This window comes from Athene noctua, chromosome 2 (assembly GCF_965140245.1).
Source record: "Athene noctua chromosome 2, bAthNoc1.hap1.1, whole genome shotgun sequence".
In the NCBI taxonomy this organism is placed as follows: Eukaryota; Metazoa; Chordata; class Aves; order Strigiformes; family Strigidae; genus Athene; species Athene noctua.
Window position 1 is genome coordinate 95,476,053 of NC_134038.1, and position 22,816 is coordinate 95,498,868.

The 22,816-nt window shown below is 38.4% G+C and overlaps 1 protein-coding gene across 1 annotated transcript; it reads right to left on the reverse strand.

Annotated features, from left to right (window-relative positions):
• On the reverse strand, nucleotides 1–17,170 carry EEF1E1 (eukaryotic translation elongation factor 1 epsilon 1). The gene is made up of 4 exons (XM_074897892.1): nucleotides 17,031–17,170; nucleotides 15,078–15,278; nucleotides 7,443–7,538; nucleotides 1–670 (listed from the first exon to the last, which is right to left on the reverse strand). Exons 1-4 carry the CDS (start codon nucleotides 17,136–17,138, stop codon nucleotides 530–532), a joined length of 546 nt encoding a protein of 181 aa, XP_074753993.1. The 5' UTR covers nucleotides 17,139–17,170; the 3' UTR covers nucleotides 1–529.
• Between the last annotated feature and the right edge of the window lie 5,646 nt (nucleotides 17,171–22,816).

Below are 22,816 nucleotides of genomic sequence, written 5' to 3' on the forward strand. Positions count from 1 at the left end.
TTAAGATTACAGTTTTAAAATAATTTATTCAGTCACATAAATACTTTGTAACATTTGCATGTTCCCTTTTTCACATCCTTGGCACACAATATAGCTCTTAACTTTTACAAAACTAGTGTAAACATCCATGGAAAAATAAAATGAAAAGAAAGTGGGACATAGGTAAAAATTCAATAAATAGCAGAAGGAGTGAATAATTGAAGGAAAATAAGTATTTTTTTCCTACAAAGACCATGTAATTACACTTGAATGTTTAACTGAAAGAACTTTTCATTTTTAAAAAATAGTGAATTAAAACTCAATTTCCATCTTTCTGCCATTGTTGCATTTAATCAGATCCATGACACAATTCTTTAACTAGTTCAAATTCTTGAAAAAACAATAGCAATGCAATTGTATTATTTGAGGCATCAACAGTTTTCGTTCACATACAGAAGGTTACAAACCAGTATTTGCAAGTTAGTGGTTTTGGACAGTATATAGCTTCTAAACTCCCAAACACCCTTTCAATGTGACACTAAGATTTTCCTTAATGAGCATTAGTGTATAATCTGTTCTTGATGAAGATGACATTAGACAGATGTTGTCGGACACCTGGATAATGTTGAATGTGGTTGAACCAACGAGACACATTAAGGTATTCCTCCTTTTCTTGCACTGTGAGGTCTGCCTGCATGGGGAAGAAAGATAAGGCACCAATAACACAAGGCACTGCATCATAACTGTCAATACATGTGGTAAGGTAAAATAAAAGTGGATAGTTTTACAGCTGTTTTCAACTCAAAATGCTGTTACAGTCCAGCAGTATTCTAAATTTCACATATTAGAATTCACAGCCCAAAATATGTATTTACTTTTAATTTACTCAAACATACCTGGATGGTGGAATACACATTTGTATGATAGAGGACGGTAAAAAGAGCATTAGCTTGCTGGAATTTAATGCACCTATCTATTCACAGTATTGGGAGGTGTAGGGAATAGTTCCACAACACACACAATCTAGCAGATGGTCTTGGCTGACAGGCAAAGTGACTGCCTTGTATTTCAAGATGTAAGATTTTTTCAGGCAATTTCAGACTAGATGGAAAGATTGAAGGTAGTTTTCCACTTAACACTTAATTGTTCAGATGTGCTAGCTCATGTTAAGATAGCAATGGCATGATTCAAATTACTACAGTAAAACAAACTGAAAGCCTGTTTGTAATTCCTAAAGACATTTAAAGTATTATCATTTACTTCTACAGTGTGAGGTCTTGTTGTTCACCAGAGTTCTCAAGTCAATGGCATAGTCACTTGCTTATTTTAACCCTGATCTAAACAGCTGCAAGATCAGTAAGGAAGATGCCTCCAACTATCATATAGCTATTGCAACAGCTCCCTGACACAAGAATCATGGTTCAGATTAATGAAGAGCTTCAAGCCTACCTTTACTTTTATCAAAGAACTGGCTCAGACCTTAACTGTACCTTTCAAGGTCTGCTAAGTTCAAGTCAGCAACATCCTCAAAGCTCCACTAGAAAATCTTTTATTACTTCAGAGTCTTTCAAGCCAGCTGTAAAGCTATTTCCATCCTGTACCATCTCTACCACTGTTCCTTGACTAGCAGTTTTAGGTCTCACTCCTCTGTAATGAAGTTAGCTTATCAGTTTTGACAATAATCTGTTTCCTCACATTAACCTACTACAACTTAGTTACAAATGGGGAGGTAGTCCTCAAAACAGACTACAACTGCATCAGGAGCAAAATGTAATCTTCACACCAATCACCCTATCTTATCTCACCAGTACTGAAACTAATAAGTGCAGGATTCACCTCACTTCATTTTCAGTTAGCTAAAGTTAACCACCAAGCTTAACTTAGTCATCCTGACAACACCTGCAGTCAATGAAAAAGGGCACACCTGTAAAAGATAGTTTTAACAGACAAATCACTAGCTAGACATGCCAAATACTTTTCATGCTTAGACTCCTAAAGCTAATCAAGGTTAATCCCCTCAAAAGCTAAACAGATGGCATATTCCTTATGCCTTGTTCTACAAACACCAGATTTCATGGATAATACAGGTTCACTGCAGATTTGATCTTGGGCACAGGACAGCTGGAAACAAATATGTTCCAACAAACTTTAAATCACAGGAAGAGCTATACTTACTCATTTACTCAGCTGTACGCGTGAAAAGCTAAGTCTCATGTTAAATTCCACCTCATAACACACCAGCCCTTTTGATTTTAAGAGCTGCCTATAACATTTGCTACTTCTCCTTACTGTTCTCTCACAGAAACCAACACTTGGCTTAGAATTAATTGGAAAGCTTTAAACATGTAGAGGTAAAGAGAAAGTAAGGATATCTACACTAGAAGACAAACCACTGGAAAAATACCACGGAAGAGGAATTTCAAGGCGTTGCAGGAAGGAATTCTAAACCAATGCCTTGTAGTACTACAGCTCTTTTAACAGAAAGTGAAGAACTGCGGCAATAACCAAAAAGCAGGGATCTTGCAGTTGCTCCTCAACTCAAGTAGCATTTCTTCCTAGAGGACTCACCTGCCAGAATACAAGCATAGAACTGCACATTTATTTCCACAACCACTTCTGCAGATTTGAACTGTTATGAACCGCAGTTCAGACAGTATGAGAAAAAAAAAATATCTGTTTTTCTTGCTGCTGGCATGGAAATGTAAACACTATTTCCTACAGCTGTATAGTCTGGTAGAAGTGCACAGACAAACTGATTAAAACACAGCCACATATTTTTGCTGAGCTAGAAGCATAAGAGAGTTCATCAGCATTAGCCAAGTAGAAGAGAATAACAATGATAAGGGGAAAAACTTCAGAAATTTTAAAGACTTACAAACAAAAAGTGGAAGCTATTGAAACGTAACACTGAGTAGTACTTCATAAATTGCCTGAGCTTCTGCAAGTACAGTATATTCGGGGAAAAAAAAACCCCATGCAGTACCATTTAGAGGAAGATGCAGTTTGTTACAATTAATAGTAGTTGGAAGCTGGTGCTTGGTATGAAGCTGCAGAACCATTTACAAAGCAACAACAGAGCATGGGAAGAGCAACACTTGTACTCTAAGGCCATTTAGAATTACTGAAAGTGAAGGAAAGTATTTAAGCAGATAGTAAAAATACTAAGTTCTGTTGAGTGTTGTACACCTAAAGTTATAATTACAATACCCTTTTTCAAAGTCTTTAAATGGGTAAGCACTTGGTTATGAAAATGCTGAACTAAACTTCAGACTTTGCAGCAGATACAGTATTTTCTCCCCATAATTTTATACTGGTAATTCTTCACATTTCTCTGATGTAAATCAAAACCAAAGTCTGGAAAACTAGTCCTCCTCCATTCTGTTAGTGTAGTGAAAAAACATGTGAAGGGCAAACCAGACAGCTACTCTAATAACAAAACCCCTTTTTGTACTCTAGGCACAACAAGCAAGATATTTTTACTTATTTACATAATGTACTCTATCAGTGAAATGTATTAAAAAGCACTTTGTGGCATGCTCTACTTTTTACTCGGAAAATAACTCTTAGGTTAATTGTTTAGAGATCACTTCCATGGCATTTTTTACAACATTTTGTTAGATGGGTATTTTCTGTTCTTCCTCATTAAATTAGATAATTCCCCCAAGTTAAGAAAGGCTGCTGTTCTGCTGTTAAAATAATTATTTGCTATTAAAGCAATTATTTTAATAGCAAAGAAGCAGACACTCAATTTGACAGGCTTTTTTTTTGTGTCATGTTAAAAAAAAAGGTCTTATTCTTCTACCACAAAGCTCACAAAGGGTAACCGAGGTGGTCATCACTCAATGTAACTAGAAGAGTTTCTAGAAGGGCTATAAATACATGAGTTTTAATTATATTTGTTTTTAGTAGCATTGGGGTTGCAGACAAATTCCCAATCCCATACCCCAAATGTGCATGGGAAGTCTAAAAATACCTGCCTACATCTGAAGTTATTCAGCCTCAAGAAAAGGATAAGATACTATCTCACTTTTAAAATTTAGCCTTTAGATATGAGGGAAAGAGAACAGTTGACTGGTGTATTTCATGAAATACATGTACTTTCACATAGTTTTGACTAATTTTCCACTGTTAAAGGAACATGCTTAAAATTAAATCTCTTCTTTGAAGTCAAACTGGTATTTGTAATTCAGTTTAAGTACCAGTCCTAGCATCATTCTTTAGAAGGAAAGCCTGTTATCCCAGTACTAACATAAGCAGCATATTGGTACATATTAACAAAAATTCATGGCAATCCGTTTATTACAGGAAATGTTCGTTATGGGAAAAAATTAACTGGAAAATAAGCTACTACTGCAGTCTCATAGTTCAGTATTAGTAGTTCTGATCAAGGAGAGTAACTCTGTTTTGTATTTGACTTGACACCAAAATTTTGACTGAGGCTTCTTCCATTTGCAGATATAAATTTTACCCATAAGTTATTTTCTAGGCTTTATTAAAGAAATATTCAGGACAGACATAGATTTGAGACTACTTCTTTGGTTCTGACAAGTTTTTTTAAAATCTAAAACTAAATAATCAATCCAGAGATTGATCTATCTTAAATAGAACTGGACTTGTGCTGCTTGAAAATACTTAAGAATAAAAACATAGGTAAATTTATTTTAAATTTAAAAAAATGATGTGAAAACAAGTTTATTACCACAGAGGGAGTATAATGCTTAGTGATTGCCTGAGCTGTCCTCAAGTAATGTTTCCAATTCCACGTTTTCTCTGCAATTTATGCTTTAACCTCACAGAACTTCATAGTTCATCATATTTATCCATATACATATTTAAGTAATCAAAGCATCTAAAGACAACAATATTTATATTAGACACATGGAAACATGGAATTACAAATGACAGTGTAACTCACATGGTTTGAAAAAGTTCATTTAGACCATTAGTATCAAGCATTAGTTTTGGGTGTTTGTGACCTATATTATGATGCAGAACAACAATGTATACAATCCAGTTCCTGCTTTATTATTACAAGTGTGTATTTCTGATTAATAGACTCCAAACAGACTCAGTCTGCAAGAAGCCTGAAACACTACCTGTGAATCTGACTCTTGCTCACTAAAATACTAATTCCTTTCCCACAACATGGATTTTTAAAACACATAGTACTATTCTGCTTAAGATAACTACAAGGGAGAGGAAGAATAAAAGAAAGGCATGGAACTGCAAAATTAAGAGTTGCTGCTTTCCAGCAGACAGAGTAATTAGTAAGTTCAAATGGACAAGCATGGACAGTGAAGAATCAATCACTAATGTCTGTGTTAGCATGCAGCTGTTAGTCTATCAAAAGTAGAGAGATTAATCCTAAAGGTCATTATCAGTAACATTTTCAGATCAATTTTCTGGACAGCCTGATGGACAGAAAGAACTGTGGCTTTCCCCACCCTGTGCCTCCCATTTCTACCTCTATCTTGAAGAATTACAGAAAAGATTTACTGTTATTTTGCACAAGGCTTAGCTGAAACAGTGGTGGATATGCCAAACTGCTTCCCTGGACCACATCACATTAAGAGATACAGCGGCTTTCCCCATGTACCATCCCCCCCTTAAAGCTTAGGGCAGAGAAGCAGCTCTGGACATACTCTCTTCTCATTACAGGAAAAATAAAAATAACAAATAAATCACAGGATTATACAGTTCAAGATCTTACCTCTACAGTTAAGTACTAATATTAATCAATTGTGAAACCTTCAAAATACATATAATTCCTAGTTGGTAGCCGCTAGATTTTCCTCTCTATTTAGGATAGCCACCCTATTATTTGCCCTTTATATCCTTCCGATTCAGAAAATTATCTTCCATGCAATCAAACATTTCAGAAACAGATGCCGTACTATAAACTTGTCCCAAGTAGTGTCTGGATGGTTGCAGGCACCCAGGAGCACCAAGTCATTTGTTTTTACCATCTGTTCTATTTCCCAAAGCAATAACATATCTTTTCTTCTTGATTAGGTGGTCTACTCTAGAGCAAACTCTAAATTTAAAATACGCTTGATTTTCCCATGCCTAAGTTTGTTGTTTTTTTTTTTAAAGTCACATTTGAAGTCATATTCTTACAGCATATACAGTCAGATTTTTAGGAAGTACTTACATGGTTTTTTTCTATGTCTACCTATCATGTGAAAAGTAACCCATTCTAACACTCTAGTCAACACATCTATCTTACTAAAGGTATTTTACAAGGCAAACATTATTCAACACAATTAATTTTAAGGCATTTACTCTAACATGCTTTCAAAAACCTTATAAAACAAAGCTTCCCTTCCCTCTCCTTTGCTTGACACTCATTTGAACTTTTACTCCTGGACAGTCAAGATATATACACATAAGTTCTTTCTAATTTTTGGTAGTATTTCATTACTTGATCCTTCCCCTGCCCCACCTCTGTCTTCCTTTTGAATGATAGTGTTCTTGCAGTCTTTCAAGAGCCCTGCTTTTAATTGTAAAAAGTAACCATTCACCCAGCTGACTGAATTCACTGGTTCTCAGACACACATGCATTTGTCAGAGGCATCTTTTTCTGATTAACCCCTCCCCTTCAATTTTCTAATTTAAAACTGACCAATTTTACCTTCTCCCAAGAATTTAGCAGACCTTTTTATACCAGTCCTTTGGTTTGTCTATCAGTACACACTACAGATAAGGATGGCTCATTTACATTTACATTCAGTCACCAAAATATAAATTTCTACTGCTTCACTGTTAAACTACCACTTGGGATTCAGAACTGAGGTGCAATGATTTATAAGCACTTTACAGTAAACCCTGAGCTGACTACAGAGAATCTCAACATCTTCTCCACTCAGTACAAACTTTTTTTTTCCCTCCTAAGCACCAGGTCCGCATGTTATTTTCACATTCATGTTATCAAGTATTATCACTAAGTGTTGAAGCACAACTGACATTTTGTCATGGCTCACAGTTTTATATACACTCGTCCTTCAGGAACTTAGTTTACGTGCATCTTTCACAGCACCAGCAGCATTTCTCCAATACTAACAAGGTTAGTACTTTCAGCTCTGACACATCCTTTCAGTTTCTATTATCCCTTCCCCCATGCAATTCTGTAAGCAGTCATGTTTCAGACTTGAACAGATAAGAGTCCTCATACCTAGAAACACGGGGATAGGCTTTTTTTTGTTACATTACATAGAAGAAACTACTGCATTCCAGACCCTACTGACAGTACACTTATTTTGATCTATAGCCGAGTATTAAAAAAAAGTAAAAAATTAACAACTTAAGAACAATTTTTATTTGAAGTTCTTATAAGAAATCTCTGTGTTTTTCTGTAATTGTCATTGATCAATTCAATCGGTCAACTTCTACAACAATAAACTGCCCCTTAGATAAACTACAATTATGATAATTGCACATACAAAAATAATGCTGGTACCACTTACCATGACATGATGCAATCCATAGTACATCAAAATGTCTGCTAAGGTAAAAATGTTTCCTGCAAGATAGACTTTATCTTCAAGATGTATATTAAGATCCTAAAAAGGAAAAAGTTATTATACTACTGTAGTATTAACTTTGTAAGACAAATTATGAAGGCAATTGTTAAAAATAATAAAAAACTTCCTCTGGAGAATATGCATATAAAAATAATGCCAGCTTTAGTTTATCCCAACTCAAAGGAGAAAGACATTAAAACAATAAAAAAATTCTAGAAAGTATCAAGATAATAAACTAAAATATTTTTTGACAGCAAGAATCTAATAAAATTTAAATGTTGGTCTCCAAACAAAATGCTAGCCAGCTTGCTGCTGGCACAATTTTTCATAATTCCTCCACTTACATACTCTCAAATTTTTGTAAATACAAGTGTAATTATTTTACGTATTAAGCTGACTCCCAGAAATACTTTCAAATCTGTCTTGGCTTCAAAGTACTGGAATTCAAAAATGCAAGAGTTGTGTTATTTTTTTTTTATTAGTGCATATGACTCAGAAGCACCACTGTTACACATTTAACATTTGCTAAGTAGAAAATGAAGTCCTATGATCAAAGGAGAGCATAGTGCTCTTCCAGCAGCAGCTTCTCCTGTCCTCCAGGACTCATTCAATGCAGCTGGTCAGCAAAGTCCTGGAACTGAAAATGTGTAAGAACCAAGAAAACACAAAGGGATAGTGAGGTGGGAGACAAATAAATTTCTGGCACCGAGCTTGAAATATGTTGATACCCATCAGCTGGTATCATTTGGCACCTGCTTTTATTAATGCTGAAATCACTGCTAGCAATTCTTAACAACCAATAGTGTCAAATTCAGTTGCTATTGAAGTTCATATGAAGAGAGCACTTGTTCAGCATTTTGAACATCTCTCAACAATTCTGTATCGGGAGTAGAAGCCTTCCATTTATGTTCAATGAATACATATTTCAGATCTGAATTACTGAAAGACCCTTTTTCATGGCTTTTTGTATACAGTCATTCTCTGCTAGAAAACAGGAAGCTGACAGACTCATCATTGCTCAGGTGTATCACTTCTGAGAACATAGGTATCACACATCAGCTCTAACTCTTTATTTGTATCACAGAATCTAGTCCCAACCCCTCTGCCATGGCAGGGACACCTTCCACTAGACCAAGTTGCTCAAAGTCCCATCCAGCCTGGCCTTCCTTTTCTCCACATCTTACCTACTTCTCATACAATTTATGCACCCTTCTGACCCCTACTTCACTCTAAAGAAAGAAACATAACAGCAAACGAAATTACATATTTTAACCCCGATCCCAGCATAAGCAAGCTTTAGTTTTGTAATTTTATTTTCAGAAATGTAGGAAAACAATTTCCCAGCTTTTCCTTGGATTTGGAAACTGTTAGTATTTCTCTGCTGGTTGAAAAGACCTAGATAGTAAATGCCCTCGTTCCTCAGAGATCTCCTTAAGTCACTCCCACCCCCTACTCCAGAAACAGAAAAAAGCAGCTTAAACATAACTAACATTTTTCAAAACGTTCCTGAAATAATTTTTCAGTCTCAGTTACAGCATGTTCCATTTTAAGACAACCTTTTATTTTAAAATAGTCTAGGGCAAGGAGAAGGAGGTTAATAATTAGTGAACAATTTAAAAATTACATTTATCCTTAAGCATACTGCACTTTTCATGGTTCCATAGTTTCACTAATGCGGAGATATCCTACAGTGCATATGTAAAAATTCCAAAACACAAAACTGAAATGCTGAGACTTTAAGACATCTGACCTTGTATTTAAATTTGACAAGTTTGACTCCATTATGCCACCTTATTATTTCTTTGATAACCTCTTCATGACAGGACTCCTGCACTTCTGTAATATTTAAACATACTCCTGTCTGCTTTGATTTCTTTTATTAGTGCAAATCAGGGAAAAATATTAACCCCTGCATAGTTAAAATTCTATAAGGTCATCTGCCCCTGGCTATGTACCTTCTGTTCTTTAGACTGGTTTACTGCTTTGTTTGTGTTAGTAAGCGCTCAAATTACTTTAAACATGTAACTACAGTTCTGCAGAATTTCATACACACAGCACAGAGACAAATGCAATACTAAGAAAAAGCTTGCAGGAAGAAAAAACATATCCAGAGATTTGTTTACTAAAAAAAAAAAATCATAAACTCATCTATTCTGACACCACTTCTCTGACCAGCAGTTTTCATTTTGATCAACCAGAAATTCAACATGCATTATAATGAGAAGTAACATCACTGAAATTATACACACACACCCCCCCTTAGTCTAGGCTATGGAAACAGGATTCTGTAAAGTAAAAAAACCTCATTATCTCTGAAGGTACTGAGAACAGTTATTTCCCTGCCCAAAATTTGGGATTTTTGCATCAAAGTTATGGCATGCTAATTCTTAGTTTTATACATCTTCAAGAGGTAAGATAGTTTCTATGCAGAAATACTGTTTGTTTAGTTGTTTCAGGACAGCTTAATATCATGTTACTTATAATTCGTTCTTTGAATATACAGTGCAAAACATCAGTAAAAAAATATCCTCAGGCTTTAAAGGTAAGGTAAGACACTACAACATGAACAATTATTTATTCTGGTTCATCAAATTTTCTGGAGTCAGTTAAATGAGAAAATGGAACTTGACAAAAATGGTTTAGCCTTGGACAAATCAGCATTAGTTTAAAATTCTGTTTTTTCACATGTACCTTCCCCGCATAAAACACAGACAGGTATTCTGATTTCATCCTGTAGCTCAAGCTAATTCAGAAACACCACTTTTTTTTCCTCCATGTGCACTAGGCACATTTAGTTAATCTTGCCTCATGGGTTATGCTTCCCATAGATGATTATATTATTGGCTAACAGCCAACCGTGTTAAAATTCCTGCAAATCAAGCTTTCTTAAGTGACCACAGTATTAAATTGAAATAGTGTTCCTGTCCTGGAGAGATTAATGAAAATATGAATACAAAACTGTACTTGAATTTCTATTACATACAGGAAATTCAGATGTTAGCTGTCATTTGTATCGTCTTTCACATACTGAACATCAATAAAATTGATTACGTATACATAATCCCAGTATCAAATGACTGAAAGTGTCTTGGAAGTGGCTTTCAACTATATGAACTTACTGTTGCAATCCCTTAGGAAACCCCTTCTCAAATTTCAGACAGGTATTTAAGACATAACTGCAGTCTGATGCACTAATATGCATCGAACAACTGCAGGAATTCAAATTCCCTTTTTAGGTATGAGGGGGGAAAAGCAACAGAAAGATGTTGCATTATTCATGGACTAACCAAAGGATTTACATTTGCTTGTTCTATAAAAAAAATAAATCCAGTTTACAGCACGTATCTAGAGTGACAACTCAACACAGCACATCCAAGGTACACTTCTGGCTACACCCTAGTGTTGCTTGCTATTTTTTTGAGTATGCAACCTAATTGTCCAATTCATCCATTAGGTGATTGAATCCCTTCCAGTCACCACAAGTTGAGACAGCAGCTCAGGTAAGTAACAGCCACTTCTTGCAATGACTCAATAGTTTATAATAGATCTAATCCAAACCAAAATCAGAGTACGGTATTTTGTCCATAACAACACACTGCTGCTCTATGTACTTCCCTTACACACAGAAGCACGTCCTTTCAGTCAGCAATATTCTTGAGGTCATTTATGCCCTAAATGCCTTTATATCACACCATGCAAAGACAAAGAGAGGAGCATTCTCAAATGCCTCAGGAAAGCCTCTGACAGTGCAGAGCCCAATAAAAGGATTCTGCAGCCATATGCAAGAAAAGCAATACCGCACTGCTGGGGCACGGCCTTATTTTTAATTCTAATGCAAGACTTTTCTGTCTAACTGGCAAACTCTGAGCTAAACCTGGTGTGGAAGAATATTATATTCAACATACTGAGTTTCCTGTAAAAGATGAAAAGTAATCAACAAACATTGCTCAAATAATCAACATTCAATCTTCTACACCAGTAAGCATATGAAAATATCCTGATGCCAAAAGAAAAGGGAAAGAAATGAACACAGAAAGTTGAAATTTAAAAAAACGCTTGCTGGACAAGCTTGCCAGAGTGGATAGGCGTTCTATTTAGAAGTCTGTCAAAAAAACAGTTTACAAGAACTGTGGATTAACAGCATAGACAAAGTATGGATTAACCTGCTTATGTGTTTATGGAAATAGTAATTTTTCAAACAAGCACGTTAAGAATTGACGTTCTCTTACTCAGATTCCTAACTGGTTTTCATGATTACAGCCAGATAGCACAGGAAACTGGGACAAAACTAGTTGAAATCATGGAACATTTTTTATATGAGACAGTAATAAACAAAAATTCTTGGTTCTAATTATCCTTCAGAGATTATAGAGCTTTTCTGTGACATGTAGTACAAGCTCCCAGTTATTTGGAATATGTCTCTGAAGATAGGGAGTCGGGATCAGGGGAGGAACCCTCAAGTTTTGAATACCTAAAATTGACAAAGCAGAGGCATTCAGATCTCCCTAATGGAATTCATTAACATCTAAGTAGACATTTGATGGCACAAGTGTTTCACGAAGGGTCACAATCCCTTCCTAGAAGAGTAGAAAAACTACTAGTTATGAAGCATAACTACTCAGTAATTTTCAGATTTTTTTCCCCCCTATACAGCTTAATTTACCACTAACCAAGCATCAAAGAAGCTAAGGAAAATACTCTCCCCATGGAAAAGAAAGTTAACATAATGCATTGGGTATGATGTTATCACCTCTATTGACAACCATCATTCCTTCCTATCTGCTGAAGAACAGTCCAGAGGTATTGCTGCCATTTATTTTGTCCAGTACAGGAACATAAACTGAAGTTAAACAAAACTCCAAGAGCACTTTCATTGGCCAGTTCTGAACAGTATGGCATTTGCTCTGAATGAATATAAAAAACTTGTTTGAGATAGTCTGACTACTTCATGGTTGCTTTCATGCCAATTCAATACATCAGTAGGAACAATTCAAGAACCTATTTTTCTAAAGGCCAACAGAAAACCCTTCCTGTTCAAATCCACAAGCATTAAACTAGTTATTTACTGGCATTTTTCATAACCACATCATTTCAGTTAAGGGTTAAACAGAGGCAGCCTAAAGTTTATAGCAGAAGTGACTGAACTGTTTTTGGCACAGCTTATTATAAATTGTGGCTCTAGGCTGCAACTGTCCCAAGACTGCCATTGTGTATTCCAGACACGTTGTAAAACTACAACCTCAGACTTGCCTCTCTATTTTAGTTTTTATTTTTTTTCACTCGTACTCCCTTTTGGCATAGTATACTTTAATGGTAGGCTGCTTCTTTTTCTGATTAATCATGGTGGCAAGAGAACAAATTGGAAAAAAAAAAATCTTAATTGCTATACTATGAAATTATTAGTGTTGGAACAATTCCAGATCAGCCCTGTGTCAAAATAAATTCTGGCTATTCAACATCTGCTAAGAAAAAAAAAATCTATAGCAAAATTTTAAAGCAGTAATATCTATTAGAATATACTTAAAGGCAGAGATTCTCCTTCAGGCGACACTGACTGCTCAGTAAGGAAATTTTGCTTTGTTTAGAAACACTTGATTTATCTAAGTTTTTGTATTTCAGTATATTATCTCAATTTAATCTTAGTGATAGTGTAGAAAAGACATCAGCTTCAGCATGAAGCCATCATATCTCTGCGTCTGGTTTTAATACTCAGATGCAGTTTTGCAAATACCCACACGTATGTGCTGACAAAGCAGGTATCATCATTTAAGGTATCCAGAGCAAATGTATTTTGTTGTAACAAAGCAGAAAACTTCCTTTTGGTTTTTATCATAGAAGGGCAAGAAAGGTAAATAAATGTTACATTATTTATTCTCATATGGTCTTCTCACAGTTTGAGAAAGAATAAAAGGCATCACAAATCTGTCTGAAAAATGACTGAAATTACATACTTGTCAAAGTTTTTCTAAAATATTAACTAGACAACAGGGCCCTTTGAGGGCCACCAGGTTATATCACCTGTTCAAAGTACAACTAAGCCTGAATTTAAACACCAATCAGTCAATGCCTCATCCGATCAAGTCCTGAAAATCTCAAAGGGTAGACAGTTTTCATGTGATACCTGTAGAGTAACCATGACTGTAAATGTTTTGATAGCATTTTCACATAGAAAATTAGACCACATATGTTACAAAAAGAGAAGCAATGTAAACAAAGTCATGCTTAACCAACAGAAGACATTCCATAGATACAATGAGATCAAGATAATTCAGATTATCTGGGGTCTAAGGGAGAGAGATGGCTCTTTAGGGCTTTCACCAAATCGATCCTTGTAAAGCAGGCATGATACTCCAAGTCCTCAAGACCAAAGAGGCTGTCAGTTTGAAAAGAACAACAGGTTACTAACAAGGTTTAGCGTTGCACCATTCTAAGATGCATGATATTCCTTGATTTTAAGTAACACAGTGTTAACTCTTGAACACTGCTTCTGTTTATCTTAGGTTTTTGTAATAGTTCTAGTTGACTCAGACCCATCACATGAACAAGAGTGAAAAGTATTATTTAAGATTTTGCTAGGCTCAAGTAAACTCAACTAATACCTTGCAGCTCAGAAAGCTATTTCTAAACCCAGACTCACTAGTAGCACTGAGCATTGTACTTTCCATCTAAAAGACACTTAAAGTTAGAAAAAATAAACACTTTAAAAACTGATTGAATTTCACTGGTTTCATACACTTAGTAAAGAGCCCTTAGCACTTAACAGTGTAAAGTAAATTCTCTCTTCAAGCTCTGTTCCCACAAGACTGCAGAAATACTAATTACCAGTCACAAAGAGTAAGAAGGAAAATAGAGTAAGTTCTGCTATCTACTCCCTGCCATCTGGCTGCTCAAATAACGGGGCGACCCTTGAGATTCTCTTTTCTGCTTCCACCTGTTTAAAAGGAAGTAAGCTTCAGACTGTAAGAAAATTTTAATACAGTAGACCAAAGCCTCCATACAAAGTAGCTTGATGTGAAAGGCAGGTTCCTTTATGATTTCATTTTTCACACACAATTCAGGTATTGATACCAAAAGGAGTTACTGGACAAATACCACAACATCAAATATAGCCTGTATTCCATAATTACTAAATCAGTAAGAATAGCTCTTAAAACAATCAGGGCAGTGTTTTATCTTGAAATATGACACAACTTGTTTATAACTGAGGTTTTATGATGATAGTAAGAAACTGGTATCTTATATGGCTAATAAGAGACTAGACAACTGAACAATCTCTAAACTATCTGGAACGCTCTATGTTGTTTACAGCATTACAGCCCTAAAACTCTGTAAGAGCCCTGCTTCACATACTTTACAGTTTAAGCTGTTTTCCCTCCTGTTCCAGGTTGTTTGGGTACTTTTATTGATAAAAATGAAAAGCAGCAAACAGAATAAAAGCCAGCACTTAAAGATACTGACAAGTCTTCAGCATTTTCTCAGTTTTATTAATTGGTTGTTCATACACGTATTAGCACTGTAATCTTCTTCAAGATCTAGTCAGTCCCAAATTCAGTGTCAAGGTAACTAAGTACTCCTTACCTTCAGAATTATTCTAGTATCATCTTTACTAGAGCGTCCATCTACTCTAGTCACTCTATATTCCAACCACTGCTGAACGACAGCTTTCTCTTCTGCAGTACTTCCAAGCAGTTGGTCTTTCCTAGCCTGTTTAACTAGGTGGGCAGCTATGGTCATTAAGCCTGTCAGACCAGGACCATTGTTTGTTTGAAGAACAGGAACCTAGAAAAGGAAACAAAAGTGTAATACTAAACAACTCATTCAAAAAGTAGGCTCTGTAAGAATAACTATTTTATTTTTTTTTATAGGCCCTCAAAAGGATCTTTAAAGCAATGTATCAGAAATTAGAGGTATTCATACTAAAGATAGTAACATCAAAAGAAAGTGCATCTTCTCTTTTCACTCTTTGGAGTGGTTTATTTTCACTTTTTACAGAAGAAATGTATTTCACACATGCACAAGGACAAATCAAATCACCTTTAGCTCCAATTAATCAAATTCTGCCAATATTAGCAATAAATAGTAGCATTCTAACACTGGTGGAAATCTTATCAACTAACTTTTAGCCTATTTCCAAACGTGGGACTCTGACTTAAGATTGTAAAGTCAGCAGTAACCAATTTCTCTCCGAGCAGACTGCAGTAGTCAGACTTGCTGAAATGCTTATTCATACTTACTGTTCTATTGCCAAATGCTCTGACAGAAGTTAGCAGTTCGCTGGTATTAGCGGACAGTAACACAACACATCCCTAGTTCTAACCGTGTCTGTTAGTGACATTACCGCATAGTGAACTGTGGGAAAGGAAACAACCACTGAGTCTGAAATGAATGAATTGAAACTCACTGCAACGGACTAAAGCCCATTCATTTATGACATCAAATGACAAAAGAGAAACTGATTAAAAAACCCTCCAAAGTACTGCCATTTAAAGTGTCTGATCACACAGGAGAACCTGTCTATGTTCAGAATTAAGATGCAGACCGAAAGCACAGTAGTCATCTTACAGCAGTACGAAGAGTCCTTGACTACTACTCAATTTTTCCACTTAATGCGCAGTCAGAAAAACTATGGACAGATTTAATTATTTGATTTTTCAGACTTATGCTTTACAGTAATAGCATTAAAATACCATTTGGTTAAATAAAGAAGTATTTGCAACTAAAGAATGCATATACTGACATTCATAAGTCATAAACAGTAAAGTCAAGGCAAAAAAAGCAACGTATAAAAACATAAAACAACTGGACAGCTTCCTTCCTCTGTTGTCTTTCTTGAAGGGAATCACATAAAGGCCCTCACACATCTGTGACACCCTCAGCTCCACATTATATTTTCATGCCTCGGCTAGCTCTTAAACCACAAAACTTAATGCTTCCGTACAAACTTCAAGATGTCAAGACACCTATTTTAAAAGAGCAAAATATTTAAGAGCAACAGTTCTTCACTACAGATGCACTTCTGGCATTAACAACGTATCTTTTTCACAGTTTAACCGCACCAGCAGATATAGCTGCACTGGCACAAGACAAACACAAGGACAAGGAGAACGGTGTAAGGACAAGTACATTTTAAGCCGACATCCCTCCAACGACACACGATAACCCTTCCACAGGTAGAGGGAAGGGGATTCCAGAACTTGCGAGTAGACAGCGAGGCCCGACAGCCACAACTTCAGGCGGGTGCAGAAGGAAAAGGTTGAGGGAGAAAAGCTGAAACCCCCGCTCAAGAGGAAGAGCTGATCGTGCGCGGATGCGCAGCTGAGGCCGGCACAGGGCCCGCCCGCCCCGGAGGGGGGCGCCAGGGGTGAGAGGCCCCAGCTACCGTGGCATCGGGGAACTGCCGCGCGGGGCCGGCGCAGGGCAGGGCCGGGCCGGGGGAGAGGAAGCAGCGAGGGACGAAGCCGTTGGGGAAGGGGGTGACTGGAGGCCCGCGCGCGCCGCTGCCCGCTCCCGGCCCCTCCTCGCTCCCTTCACCTTCCGCTCCCCCTGGACGCCGTACTTGTTCCCTTTCGGCAGGCCCAGCAACTTCTCCAGCAGAGCCAGCTCCTCCGCGCCCGGCCCCAGCCGCGCGGCAGCTGCCATCTTTGCCGGAGAACCACCTGGGAAAGGAGGGGCCGCCGCCGCCGCCACCTGACAACAACCACCAACCCCATTGGAAGACAAGACCACAGCGCGGCCCCAGGAACCGTCACTGCTATTGGCCTGAAGAAGCCGGGCAGCCAATCAGACGCTCGGCGCAGCGGGCGCACGCGCAGATCCAGGCTCGTCTTTGAATCCCCGCGGGGGGAGTGCTGCGGGTGGCTGGTGGGCGTACGTGCGGCCGCGGGCACGCGTTCCCCGCCCACAGGGTCGTTTGCGCATGCGCGCTCCGGGGGCCACGCGCCAGCCGGCTGAACCACGCCCCCAGGGCGTGGCCTCAGCGCTGGGCGGGGCGAGCCCTGGCCGTGGCGGGAGCCGCCTGGGCGGCCGCGGTGACAGTGGGGGAACGGGGAGACGTCGAGGCGGCGGCCTCCTCCTTCTCCTCCTCCTCCTCCTCCTCCTCCTCCTCCTCGCCGCTCCACGGCCAGGCCGCCGGCGGCGGGGGCTGAGCAGCCCCGGGGCCTTCCAGAGCAAGGCGCTCCCTGTCCCGCGCCCTCCAGCCGGCCCTGCCAGAGTGGGTTCGTAGCTCGGGGTGCAGACAGCCGCCCTTTCCAACGGAAATAACGGCCGCTTTCTTCTCGGAACGGGGCAGGAGCTGCTGAGGGCTTCGTCGCCGTGTGCCTCTGACAGGGGCCAAGAAAAAGAGGAAAGCCGGTGGCTTCCTGATGCCGGTGCGAGCCCCACGCAGTCCTCGGTTCGCGGCCCTGGGTGTCTCGGTTGGTGGAGGCGTTCGGGGGCCACACGACACCCCGGGGTGCCCCGCGCTCGGTGTCCCGAGACGTGCTGTCTTGGGGTGCATCTGCGGCTACCGTCAGGTTAACCAGGCAGGCGCGTCTCCGCTCGCTCCGGCTCCTCGGGAACCAAGGCTAAAGAGATGACACTGCTTACCCATCCATTTACCAGTCCTGCCTTTCTCCACCTGGTAAATTCTGAACTTGGTGTCGCAGGTGTAGCCACATGCAGCAAAGAAGCTGAAGTTTCAGCGGGAGCTACATTACAAGAGATTTTGTGAAATAAAGGAAGATCACACAGAACCGGGCCATTATATGCGCCAATCAAGGGCATCAAAGGAAGAGGAGGGATAGAAGTAGGGTTAAGAAAAGCATGTTAATGAACCATGATTAATGATAGTAGTGAAATTAAGAGATAAAAAACACAACATCAGAGCTGGCCATGAAATAGCCTGATTTAAATGCACATTAGTGTATTTCAGATTTCTTAAAGACATGATTTAAATCATCTTTCTAATTGAAGATACTCTGCTGCGAATGTCATACCTCTACATCTAATCATAAATGTTAGAAATTAAAGCAATTTTGGATTGGCAGGTCTATTTGTGCAGAACATCAAAGTGCAATTCTTGATAGAAGACTTAAATACCAAACTACCATTGTTTTACTAAAAACAACGAGCTAGTCTTGTCCTGCTACTGACAATTTCAAAATACAGACTCAGGGCTATCACTGCATTAGTCATCTTAAATAAGATGATCCTGACAAATGTCCTGGTTCTTCAATAAAACGCTTTGATACAAGGTGACATTTAGATTTGTACCTTCTGTTGTAGAAAAAATCTGAAAGTGGCCACAGAGCCTTCCTCTGTGTGGGGACCAATTCTGAAATCATGAGTGGATTTTTAAGTTTTTGCAGGATTTTGTCCGATCTTGTATATTAACATCTGCAAAGCACTTAATTTTAGAAAAAAAAAAAATTGTTCTGCCTTGAAAATGACATTGCTCTTTGCAAAGTTATTTTAATAATTCAGCCCTGTTCCTTTAGCAATATTTTGAAATGGTAGTGTTCTAGCTGTGTTCCAGTGTGATATCAATGAATGATCTAGAAAGATCATTCTTTAAAGAAAAAAAAAACCTTCATTTTCAGTGGGTAAATTGATAGAAATGTTTTACCATTTTTCTAAAAAGCTAGTTGATTGTTTCATTATTGAAAGATTTCACTTTCAATAACGAAACATCAGTAAATATATACCTCCATTTAGAGCTTATTTTATGTATTTATATTTTTTAAATGCTTTGGAACCTAGAAGGTGAGACTAGTCAGTGTGAAATATTAGTATTAATGGATTGAAATATCTATTGGTTACAAGAAAAAGTTTACAGTTTCGGTCAGATGGAAAGCTAAAGCAGCTTTCTCTTTTTTTTTTTTTTTTTTGTTGGCTTTCCTCCCACCTCAAAGTTTTAAAGTCCTTGGAAGGGGAGACTTTATCAATTAGGTGGAGGAAATTAACTGCTTATCGTAGCGTAGCACTTTTCCCTCGGTAACGGTGTTTAGCTGTGTCTCTCTCCTTTTTCTGGGCACAGTTCTCCCCTCCCTCCATTAGGTGGAGCTTTGTGATTAAGACTGAAGAAGAAACTTTCTTCAAAGTGTAAAATAATTCATCACGGAATGGCTGGGGGAGAAGGCGAAAGAAGCCTACTTTGCTTAGAGGTATCAGTGTCCTGTACGCAAGCTCGATACACAAAAATCTGAATCAAGACCCTCACACAAGGAAAATAACTCGAAAAATCGATTCTGTCAAACGGAGCGCTGCTCTAATCTGCTGTTATCATAGTCAAGTTCCAAATCTAAAATACCTAAGGTTATAAATTAAATGTCAAATATAATTAATTTGGTACTTGAAACATGAAGTGGATGACTGTCCTTTAGAGAAAGCCTGACAGCTTTATGTATGTCACATTGGTATCTGTTAAAACGAGCTTTACATGCCAGATGATCCTTGTGTGAATCATATTGCTGTTAGCTGTACCAGAATTTTGTCAATGTAATAAGTCTCAGAACAGTTTTCCCCTTAATTGTCTGAAGCTTTTGCAAGACAATATAAATTAAGTGTCATCTGCCTCATCTGTGCAAAATAATGGGTTTATCATACATCAAATAAGCAATTTATTTCTTATTCATTACTAGAGAAGTTACTGTTGAATATTTACATATAAATCTATATTTTATACAAATGGAGGATGTTTTCTGCCCTGTGCCTTGGACCCACTGCAGTTACAATCTGAATTTGGTTTTCCTTCCACCTTCTTATATTCAGCAGCAGCAGCTGTAGTCCCACAGTTCCCTTCCACAGAGACGTCCAGGTTATAGCTGCGTGTCCCATGCCTTCCTCAGCTCACTGCCCCAGTGCACGGAGACCCCTCCCTGCCACAAACCAGAAGCAAAGAGGCCGTTCTTCACTTTTTTTCATTTTGTGTCCCTGCTTTGCACAATGAAGTACATTAGCCTTAACGCTTATTTATTCCCCTGGGGAAGTGAAGAAGGTGGCTTTGCACGATGGACACTTTTACACAGTTGTTGAAATAAAAATATCAATGAACCACATTATTTCCCACTAATAGGACCAGTAGGACCTTCCTAATCCAAACCTCATAAAAATTCCCCAAGCAAAGATTTAATAGCAGAGTGCTGCAGCGAGGTTTCATTGCTGTAGTTTCATGATTTATTTTTAAATGCATTCAACAAAGTGGCCAAATGTTTGTGACTGATACCCTTTATACTGCCTGATCTACAGCCTGTGTGAGCAGAGCTATTCCTTTAGCTTAGGAGAAAAAAAAAAAAGAGGCTGAGCCCTTGCTGCTGTTACTCCACTCGTTGAAATGAGTGCAACCAAACTAAAAGATCCAGACTTGTTCCTGGTTCCTGTGGTGGCTGAATGAAGCAAAGATGAAATTGGCTCTTTTTTTTTTTTTTTTTTTTTTTTTTTTTCCAAGTTCTCTTGGAAAATTGAACATACAAAAAGAATGATTCTTATAACAGCCATTTCGCCTCTGCTTCAGCTTCCCTCTTTTGCTGAACCCTGCGCTGTATAACAGAAACATGAGCCCCAGGTCAATGTTAAAATTTAACCACTCTTGTATGTGTCAGGCAGAAAACTCACAAGTGGTATTTTAAACCTAAGAGGCATAATAATTTTATCTTTTTGTCTCATTTCCACTAGGTTACACTGAAAAAAGGACTTCTAGTTAGAAGCCTTTCTGTAGGCAATGATTCAGAGATGTTACTGTCCCAGCATCCAGCAGCTGATTTTAGCCTAAGTGCATATTGAAGGGAACAGGGAAGGGAAAGTTGTTGTGATATTACTGCTGTGATAGTGCAACAGCAAAAGTAGGGCAAGGCAGACTTGTTATACTCCTGAGAAGACTGATCTCATGCACATGTATGTCTTAATTTAGCAAAATATGTAAATGTTTATATTCATGGAAGTTGGAGCGACAACAGAATTCATCACTGACCATTACGGAATTGACTTAATTCTTTTTGCCTTCTGTTCCAGGGAAGATGACTGCAAGTCACGGTGCTGCCCAGGCATTACAGTGATCTAAGGTCATCATCTTAGTTTCAAGGCAGTGCCAGATTCACAGGCAGGATAGCTGCATTACTGTACTGCTGCATAAAAGCCAAGTAGCCCAGGTAGGAGGCAATTAGCCTGTGCTGCTGTGCCTGTTTTAGTGTGTTCCCAGAGCTGACTTGTTCATAGCTTGGAGTTCCCTGAACTTTGTCAGTTGCAGACATGTCTACATTTGGATCTCAGAAGCATCGTGACTCAGTTTTGAGATTAAACAACTGTTGAACATGGGTGTGAGTTTGGGTTTGATAATTCCACAGTAATTTTGACTGTTTTTCATGGATTTGGAGACCAATCAACAAAGAGTGTGTATGTATTCATATATATGTATGGTCTATTAGAACTGTCTTATTGATGTTCCTTTGAAGTGTTTTTTATCAGAAGGCCCAGGTAACTTTATTGTTCCATAAGGAAATAGTCAACTCTTTGGCACTGATTGTCACAAATTTGATTTCCCTGAGACAAGAAAATATAGATCCGCACAGAAAATTTACTGAGAGGTCTGTAGAGACATATTCTACTCTAAGTTCCATCCTTGTTTCTTAAGTCAAATTTACTATCCTTTATCACTCACCTTCTAGATTAGAAGATGTCTTTGAAGAAAAACAATCGAAATTGATGGGTGTACAGAAGTGAAGAATTATGGTAAATGGCTGATTGTCACAGAAGGGAACAAACTGATGTCTGATAGACTAATGTGAATGCTGGGTTTCAGTGTGGCAGAGGACCACTGGTTTGTTCAGTGGCTGTGCATATCTAGCACAAGCAGTTCTGTTCCTGAGAGACAGCTATATAGATGAAGCAGATAACTACTTTTAAAAGTAGTATACCTGGAACACTACACTTAGTTTAACTATCATGTGTAAATGTGGTACATTTGGTTGTTGAAAATGTAATCTGCTGCTTCTTTACAGCTAAGTGAGTGCTGGGTTCTGTCTGCTGTTTTTTCGAGAACGAACATGATCGTTGTAACTGAATCAGTTGCTGCTGGCAAGCTGTTTTTTGGGGGCTATGCCCTAGTTACACAACGCAGAGTCCTGAGGTGAAAAGGCTAAACTGTTTCAGCATACGCTATCAGTAACATGCCACGTTAGTCCAGAAAACTGTTCTTTGTTCTCCAACGATTTCTGCGCTGAGCAGGAAATATGTCCTGAACATACACTAGATGGCAGGCGGGTCAGGTGGCTGGGAATGAGCCATGTCCATTCATCCCACAGCCTCCTCTCCTGACTCCAAAAGATCAATTGGCCTCCTCGGGC